General features: G+C 42.4%; 1 protein-coding gene across 1 annotated transcript; it reads right to left on the reverse strand.

Moving 5' to 3' along the window:
* Nucleotides 1–1,612: 1,612 nt before the first annotated feature.
* Nucleotides 1,613–3,786, reverse strand: CALHM4 (calcium homeostasis modulator family member 4; the record flags this gene model as incomplete). The annotated part of the gene is made up of 2 exons (XM_084262341.1): nucleotides 1,613–2,017; nucleotides 3,229–3,786. 2 exons carry the CDS (start codon nucleotides 3,784–3,786, stop codon nucleotides 1,613–1,615), a joined length of 963 nt encoding a protein of 320 aa, XP_084118467.1.
* Nucleotides 3,787–9,591: the final 5,805 nt, after the last annotated feature.

Consider the following 9,591-nt stretch of genomic DNA (forward strand, 5'->3'; position numbering starts at 1 on the left):
TTACACAGCATTACAGCATTTTATAGTGGCTCCCTAAGACAAGGAAAGAAGTAGGAAAAAAAGAACCTACAAAAAGACAGCAGCTACTCTGTTATAATTTGGATCCAGACATCAGCACAGGGGGCTTTTTTGCCAAGACTTTCAGATACACAAATCAGTTTTAAGTATTTGAGATTACAGTGTTCCATTTTAAATCCACAAAAAGTTAAATGAGAGAGTATGTTTACTAACAGAGGTACTTCCTAGAAGTTCAGATAAGCAGTGCAGCTCATTCACTGAAAGTTTAGGATTCAGATGAAATACAGACACAGGCATTTTTAAGAATTTGTTCAGTGGTGTAAGGTATGCATCATCCTCCAGGTACTCAGCACAGATTGTCTGCATTTGCTCAAGTACTTTTGGTTAGAAGTTTACAGCTTCAAGAACAAACATTTACCTCAATCTGCAGCTTAACTTTTTCTCAGCTCCTGCATTTTCTAATCCATACTAAATGACATTTTTCCACTTCACCTGCTCTGGGGTCATTTATTAAGAGCAGGTAGGGTACTGTGATCTAGCATATGGCTTTGTAGCACACACATACATGGCAAAGGAATACAGGAAGCATTAGGAAATACATGGTTTGCATCCCCGCTGCCAAACATCTGCACTTGGGATTAAAGAGGAGAGAAGATGCATCACATCACACCATGCTGGATTAACACAAACATCATTAAGCCTTCTTTCACTGAATTCAGTAGTGTTTAGTCACAGTTATATTTATGGGCACACTAGTATAACTACATTGTAGGGTTTTCACAGGCAAAGCAAGCCTTACCACGTAGAACAATTTGCTGTTTGTACAGTAGGCAAGCACACAAGTAACAGATTTTGAAGTATCTCTAAAAGGAATAGGAGACTGTCCTTGCTATTACTCTCAGCCAGAATACACTTGAACTTAAGTTTTCCTCATGTAAAGTGTTTGTTCAGACAGCTGCTACCTGTAGCACCCCTCCACCCTGTGCCTCTCAGCAGGCATTTTATCTCCTTACCAGAAATGCAAGTTCCCTCCTCACTGTATCTGCCTTTGTCACTTAAGTTTCCCCTGTATTCCTTCTGTGCTGCTGTAGCCAGAGACTTGTAGTTAGTTCAATATATTTTACTCGTGTAATTTAAGAAATACATGGAAAAGGAGAAAAGGCATTTCTGCTAGGGCTCACTAAGACTAAGCTGGGTATCTGCTTTTGCTCTGTACAGAATGGACAGACTCACAGGACCCAATCAAAGTCTAGCTATTAATTTTTAATGGGAGGAAAGAAAAAGCTTTTGGGAATATCTGTCTCTCTCAGTACATACTCATCCTTTCATCACAAGTATTAGAAAGGAGAAAGCTGCAGCTTGAAACAGCCCACCCTGATCTAGATGTAGCACGTCACCTCCCACAGGAGTCAGACACAATCAGGAGAGGCGCCTGTAAGCACGTGGGAAAGGGCAACATTAACAAGATGTACTTGCTCATGTACTTTATATATCAATATATCAAGGCACCAGAAAGTTCCAGAGCAGCTCAGGTCTGACACAGAGCTAGACACAACCCTGCTTTTCTGCAAGCTGTTGGTGGGGGCTTGGACCCTCAGTGCTGCGCTCTGACCACAGGGTCTTCATCAGTCTTCAGGTATTTTCCATCTGCAGACTCCTTGAGCGCCCAGTCGTGGAGGAGGCTGTAGTCATAGTGCTCCTCATCCACTCGTTTCAGAAAGGCCAGTCCAGAAATGGCTTGCCACTCCCGGAGAGATGGGATACGGATTTCCTTTACGTTTTCACTCCCTGGGGCAAAGCCAAAGAATTTCCTCACGTGCTGCATAGCATAGAGCCTGGAGTGCTGGTCTGTTGCTTCATCAAAGAGCTCCTGCTCGTTGCTGACGTAGCTGCTCCAGTATCTGAAGTGGAGAAAGCTGAGTGGGGAGAAGCAGCTTGCCAGGCAGTAAGACAGGAAGACAGTGATGACTACCACAGCAATCAGAAGCCAGCCAGCCACCTTACAAGGGAAAAGAAAATGTATTACAGCTGAAAATACAGTGATAACTTTTGAGCATCAGAAAATCCATAAGATGATCTTTATGTGCTTTTCCTGACTGAGGAGATAAACAGTGTATTATAAGCCTGGAAAGGGTCTGTTGGCATCACACCCAGTCCCTTCCTACTGGGGGTAACCCTGTAAAATTGCTTCCTTTGGTCAAGTTTCAGGAAATTTTGTTGTACAGTTTAAGGATTTCTCCTCTGTAGCTATTGTAAGCTAGGAACTAGATGGCTTCTCTTCTCACATTAGCTTATAGCCTGTTTAAAACAAATTCTCTCAGAAGCAACAGCTTAATATGCCCCCTGTTACTTACAGGGTATGTAAGCTTTTAGAATTGAGTCTGACTTTAACTCGGTTCATGTGGAGCTCTCACAGCCTGGGCCCCTCAGTCACATCTTTTATACACTTGAATGAAGAAGTTTCATACCCTCCCTGCCTCTTTAGCTTCCATTTATCTTACACAACAGTACTTCCCAAGATGCTACCAAAGGAGGACTTAATCCTCAAGACATAGTTAGTAGTAGAATCATAGAATGTCTGGATTGGAAGGGACCCCAAGGATCATAGAGCTCCAACCCCCCTGCCACAGGCAGGGACACCAACCTCCAGGCCTGGATCTACACAAGGCTGCCCAGGGCCCCATCCAACCTGGCCTTGAACACCTCCAGGGATGGGGAATCCACTACCTCTCTGAGCAGCCTGTCCCAGCACCTCACCACTCTTTCTGTAAAAAACTTCCCCCTAATATCTAATCTAAACCTTCCCTCCTTTAGCTTTAGTCCATTCCCCCTTGTCCTGCCATTATCTGCTCTTTTAAAAAGTCAAATCCCCTCCTGCTTATAAGCTCCCTTCAGGTACTGGAAGGCTGCAATGAGGTCCCCCCACAGCCTTCTCTTCTCCAGACTGAACAAGCCCAGCTCCCTCAGCCTCTCTTTATAGGGCAGGTGCTCCAGCCCTCTAATCATCCTTGTGGCTCCTCTGAACCCTCTCCAACAGTTCCAGTTATATACCTGAAACTCGGTTCCCCTTACAGGGGCAGAGGAGGCTCCTAAACACAGAGATTATCACTCAAGTGCAGAAGCCACTGATCTTGTTTCAACCTAATGCTTAGCTCTAGTTCATGTCATTAATTAGATGTGCAGGCAGCAGAAGCAACAGGAGCTACTCACTTGTGACTGGTATCGGAGTAGGAGAATCACTTCGTCCCTTGCCCGGGTCAGCTCCGGAGGAACCAGCTGGCTGCATGGAAACGCAGCCAGGATCCTTCTGCGTTCCCCAGCAGTAACGTTGGGGCTGGCTTCATAATAACTCTCAGGCACATACTCGCTCACAGCACAGACATAGTACGAGCCATTTATCAGGGTGACTGCTAGCCACGTCACTGGAGCAACCAGCGCTCTCCCAGTGATGCTGCACAGAACGAAGCAGACCAGTTTGCACTGCAGGAACCGGTTTGGTTTAGCCTGTTCCTGAAGAGGGGATCTTTTGCCAGTAACCAGCCTCCAGGTCTGGTTATTCAGCGCATAGCCAACAACCAGGAGGATCAGGGCAGGCACTCCTAGGAAAGCCAGCCCATAGATAAGGTTCTGCCCAACGTGACAGGGACAGCTGAATGTAAAAAAAGAGAAGAGTTGCTGCCCACCAATTGTTAACATTGCAATTACAGCATTAGCAACAACCACCTCTTTGCCCTTTAGAAAAGTTAACCACTTTGGAAGGAAAGTCATTTTAGACCTTACTGTTTACCAGATACCTTTAAGTCAATACTAGCTTTTAGCTACAGTTAGCAAAAGTTAATAGCAGGCTAGAACAGAACCAACAGCTTAAAAAACCCTAAAAAAGAAACCCCACAAACAACAAACCCCCTGCTAGTCTTTCCTCTTTCTTTTTTTGTCCTACTACTAATCTTTGATTCTACTCCCTGGGAGCCAAAAGCTTCTTGGCTAGCTTTAAGTATGCTTACAGACATCCACTCATGTGTTTTACTTTGTTCAATAATTTATCTCAGTGGTTCTGGAACATTTAGCTTTTAGGCAGTTGTGAGCTCTACCAGCCCCTTGCTAATTATCTGAAATTAACAATAAATTATCCCAATGCCATCAAACCGATGACTACCCTGTCAGAGTTAATTGATGAGCTGTTTGCTAATCAGTGGCAATTAGCAGAAGCATAGGGTGGGGCTAGGGAAAAAAACGTCACAACCAAGCAAAGCCTTGTCAAGTGGACTGATTGTAAAAAACGAAGCACTTAAAATAGTTCAACATTAAAATAAACCCAGAAAAGATTCTGTAAGTAGCACGAAGTTTGGAATCCTAATTATGTTAGTTTGTAAAGTCAGTTCTGGTGCTGAGGCAGTCTGCTCTCCAAAGACCAGGGTCTGAGAGGGAGGTAGTTAGCTGCTGAACCATGAGGATTCTAGTGTTTCACCTGTAGGTGGCAAGAAGCTAGCATGTCTCCCTTCTGAAAGTGTTGAATGTTTCCCTTGTCAGGCTTTGTTTTGGTAACGTGTAGAGCTGCTGCTCTTCACACAGTGTCAAGCCAGCTCCAGGCGCACTCCCGTTGGCTGCCTGTTCATGTGGAGTGCTTGTGACTTCAAGTCTTAATTTGTTTTGCAAGTATTGTCAATCTCATTCAATGGGCAGAGGTGGATAGAAAATTTTCAGTTAAACATTTCCAGAACTTTTTGGTTTTTTTTTTTTTTTTAATATTAGGATGTATGATCTGGTCTCTCAGCATGTCTCACAAATCAAGAAGTTAATTTAAACTTCCCTGGGTTGCACTTTGCCTTTGGTCATGCTGCCCAGTAGTTCTGTTCATTACATACCCTAGGATGATCTGAATATGGAAAAACTTGTGTTTAAGTTCTGAGAACCCAAACTGCCTCTAATACAAGCATTTTTACCAACATCAGAACAAAAGTTAGCTAGAAAGTATATGAGGAGATTTGTCTTCCCATTACAGATGTCTATCTCCAGCATGTGTGGGCTTGGGTGCTTGATATAATAGTGTCTGACTCCACACCTTGTTCTCCACTTTCAGAGAGGGTTGGTAATAACTTCCAGCTCAAAAAGCTGTCTGCTTGCATGGCAGAGACACTGTCACAGCTGTTGTACACACAAATGATATGTTATCCATGTCTTGCCTGTTCACTAGACATGACTTTGTTGCCCCAGTGCACTGTTAAGAGTGAAGCCTGCTTGTCTCAAGCCAGATCACAATCTGTCAATGAGATCCTTGCTGGTCATTGGCTCTCAAAGCTATGTGACACCATCACACAACTTTAAAAGCACTAGGGAAGCATGCTGAAACCTCCAGCAACACTTTCAGGAACCTGTTGTTAAGCTCTTGGTTGTTTGAGCAGAGTAATAGCACAACAAAACCAGAATACTGACATTTTGATTTTTTATTTGATTTCACTGTCACAGGGTTTTCAATAATGTTGGAACAATTACCTACTTTAAATTTGGTGGAATAAACCCATCAGGCTATTCCAGAGCTATTCTGAAGATGTGTTTTATAAGAGTCTCCCATTATGCCTCAGTTCATTTTAAAATCTCCAATTGATTGCTGCTGAGCTTTCTTTGGGAACTCATTTTGTATTAAGGGAGGAAGGCTTTCCCAAGTGTCACTTACTCCAGAAACACATTAGATGTGAAACTGAAGAGAGGTACACCACTGAAATATTCATAGGCAGCCTAAGGCTGTTGAATGAGGCAATTTATACAATCAATAAACAGCTTTGTACGGCTGCATTGTCACTTTTTTGGCACTTGCTTTCATGCTGTGCTGTAAACAATCCTGCTGGCTCATCCTATTATGAAACAAATTACAGGGCTGGATCCAATTAAGAGCTTGGGCTGCGAATCAAACCTTGAAGTACTTGCCTTTGCAGAGGAACCCAGGGTGCTGAGGCAGACATTCAGTCTCTCGGCCTCATGCCCAGGAAGAGTTAGGGCTGAATGTAATCCAAAACGCCACTACCTGATGTGACAGCCAACTTGCCTGTGAGGCAGAGGTAGGTGCTTGTAGCTGGTGTCTGAGGCAAACAGGACACATAGGCAAAATTTAGCCATGGTTTTGCTTGTCATTTTGCAGCTTGAATTCGCTGCCAGGAGCCTCACTTATGAGAACAAGTGATTTCTTTTTAAGAACTGAGAACGATTTGCCATTTTATTTTAAATCATGGTTACTGGAAGACACATTGCATCTTCCTATTCTCCCATACACAAGCAAGTAGTTTTTATTCCCTCATTTACTTTTTATTGAAATAAAGCAGCCATGGTAGAAGGAAGAGATTGATTTCAGTTCCCTTCTCCACCTGATGCAGTCAGAACTCTCTCAACGCATCTCTTTCTTCCAAGAGCTCCGTTATTATTAGAAATGTTGTGTAACTGTGGTGGGGAGAAGCTGTATTCTCCAGCTTTCCTTCTGTAGTTCTACCAGTTGCACTTAATTCCCCCACAGAGAGGATTTTTGATATTTTTTGGATGATAAAAATATTATGATTTTGTCATATAATGACAGGAAAAAGTAGAGAGAAAGAGGGAAGTGTTCTATTTTCCAGGTGAAGGTTGCTGCCTGTAAAGTTTGTAGGAGACCAAACCTTGGTCTTCCCAGAGTGTTTTCATCACTGTGTGAGCAGTCAAAAGGTTGACATTCTGTGCTGCCTTTATTGCATTTTGAATTGTATTTTGCATGGCTATCAATCCGTAGGCACTTGAATACAAAAACACCCACTTGAAAACAGTTTTTGAGTTCCCCAACCTGACCAGGGAAGTTTCAGCAGGTCACCCTGAAAGCATTTTGCAGGCTGGGCACTACAGGTAAAGTGACAGCAAGAGCATTGCTTAATTCTGAAACATGGCCAAAGCAGCAGCCACACTGGGCTTGAAAACACTCATTTGTGATGTGGGAAACCTGTTTCAAGTAGTTTTCTTTGTGGTTTTTTTGGTGTTTTTGTTTTCCATGTGGCTGCAAATCCCAATTCCCTGCCTTCTTGCATTTTGAAATAATTTTCTATGAGTGTAATATTTAACGTAAGTTGAAGATGGAGAGCAAACAAAAAACTAATCCTTTATTGTGCTAATTTGGACAACCATCTTTTGTGGCAAAAGTATTATTGCTCTGGCTCAAATAACTTGTTTAGGTGTTCTTTTTAGGTATTTGACACCTTATTCATTATTGAATCTGCAATTCATACTGCACTTTGTTCTGGGATATTCATGTTTGTGAGAATGCTTAAATACTGGACTACTAAAGAGACCATATTCTTACCTCTACAGGTTTTCACTTTCATCTGTGCTTTTGAACTTCAGGAGATACATAAGAGTTTTATAGGTGGGGTTTTTTTTCAGTTTAATGGGAACGAATGGAACTGGTGTAGCCTGATGCTCAAGCAGTGTGCCAGATTAATCTTTGTGGAGCTGGAGGCTAAAAGTCTTTCCTAACAAATGTGACAGAAAGGGAGGTGCACCGTGATGCTAACTTCCTCACAATTCAAAATGCCTTGGATTATTTCTGGGAAGTCTATGTTCTGGTTTAAAACAGGTGCCAGATATGTGCCAACCTCTACTCTTTCCACAGGGCTACAAGTCAGACTGCAGTTAAAATTAAGAACGTGGTTTCCTTCTGTGCCTGGAGATGTGGATGCAGTTCACCAGTGACTTGTTTCCTTCACTGGAGCCATTGAAACCCCATTTTATTTGGACACACCATTTCAGCTTCATCTTCTCAATCATGTGCAAACCTTCCAACATGTAGCACATTCTACCCATTATGTCATATTAAATGCCTGGAGTTACATGTACACACGTGTGCAAGTATGTGTCTTCCAAACAACGCTGGTGTGTCCTTACCACGCATTGGATTGTGTTGTCCAGAGTGTTCCTTCCTGGTTGTTACATTATTCATGCAGGCTGAAGTAATTCATCCTCATATTCACAACTGGATAAATAAAAGTGTATTCCTTTATGGGTAGCCTTAAGTGCTTTCTGATGGTTTCACTGCAGGTAAATTATGCTAACGATAATCTTGTAGAGCTGTTTTTTAAGATGCAATGCAGTACATTTTCTTATGGAATATGGGGTGTCTCTGGCAAGGGAAGACACAGTTGGTGCTTTTCACTAGTTGGAGATGATGTGAGAAACAAGCCCTTCTCAGACTCAATTTAGAAATGCAAGTAGCTATCTAGAGAACTGTAATGCCTGGCTTTTATAATTTATTTAAATTTAGATATGGGAAGTACCTACAATGGTTTCACTTGTAAAATGGAGTTGGATTTTACAGGGCCAGAAAAGTGCCTAGAAAAATAAATGGAAGTGGCTTATTATGTAAAGTTGCCGACTCATTCCATGTAAAATGAAAGCTGGTAGGATAACTATGTTTTCCTCAGAAAAAAGCTGAATATCTGTCCTATTGTGTGTAGTGTTTTGATCCTGGCATTGTGTCATAACTTTAAACTCCCAAATGAATCACATCTGCTGCTTTCTGTATATCTGGAGTAGTAAATACCTGTAATTTTACTCTAGAACCAAATCTATTAATTAATTGATATTTAATAGCAGCCTGGCATTCAGATGAGGCTGTGTATTTTTATTTTCATTCCTAAGAGGACTTGGTGGGAATATCTATGGAGAAGAGACCTACAAGGAAACACAGCTACCTGTAACTTCTAAATTCACTATTTATACCATAGTCTAAATTCCCTACAAATCTAAACTAACTGAACAGGCCAAATTTACCTCAGGTAAATTTATGGTTTTTGGTAAAAGAAGCCAAATCTTCCTGGATGTTCACAGCAGGGGTGTTTACAAACAGGGGTTATAATGGGTTAAGAATGATACAACATCCCCTGGACCCATCATTAATGAAAGTGCCATTTGCACCAGCTGGCAGCTGTGGCAGGTGCACAGTTGACTCCTCTGAGGGTTGGCTGCCCCTGTCTGTCCTGCCAGCTTTGCAGAAGTGTGGTGGCTGTGGTGCCTTGTAACCCACACTGCTCCTGCCGAGGCAGGCATGTCACTCACCAGGCTAAAGCAGGCAGAGCTGGCAGAAGACTGTAGCTCTTTTAAGTTGAAAATGATAAATTTTTAATTACCTTGCGCAGCAGTATCTTGCAATTGTGTTTTTATTCTTCAGAGAGGGAGCTTTTCTTGACTCTCCAAACACCAAAACCTGACAAAAACCCAACAGAATTAATCTGCTGCCCCTACGAATGTGAATCTCTTAGGGCAGCCCTGTCTGACTCCCCATGGCTGCTGTGTCTCTGGTTACAAATCATTTTTATGGGTGGAAATATTATCTGTATTGTGTTCAGGGGCATATCTGTTGCCCATCAAATTCCTCCCAAAGGGCTCGGTACACGTAGAGAATAGGAGGAGCATCGGCAGCATTACAGAGTGCAGCAAGCACATCTCATGCAAAAGGCAGAAGAGCAGAAAGAAGAAAAATTTAGAGAAGGGAAAGAAGAAATACAGAGATTGAGAGAAAACTATGCTGCTTGAGGAAGGAAAGACGTAAACTGACCAGTACAT

The sequence above is a fragment of the Gallinula chloropus genome (assembly GCF_964237585.1).
Source record: "Gallinula chloropus genome assembly, chromosome: 3".
Taxonomy (NCBI): domain Eukaryota; kingdom Metazoa; phylum Chordata; class Aves; order Gruiformes; family Rallidae; genus Gallinula; species Gallinula chloropus.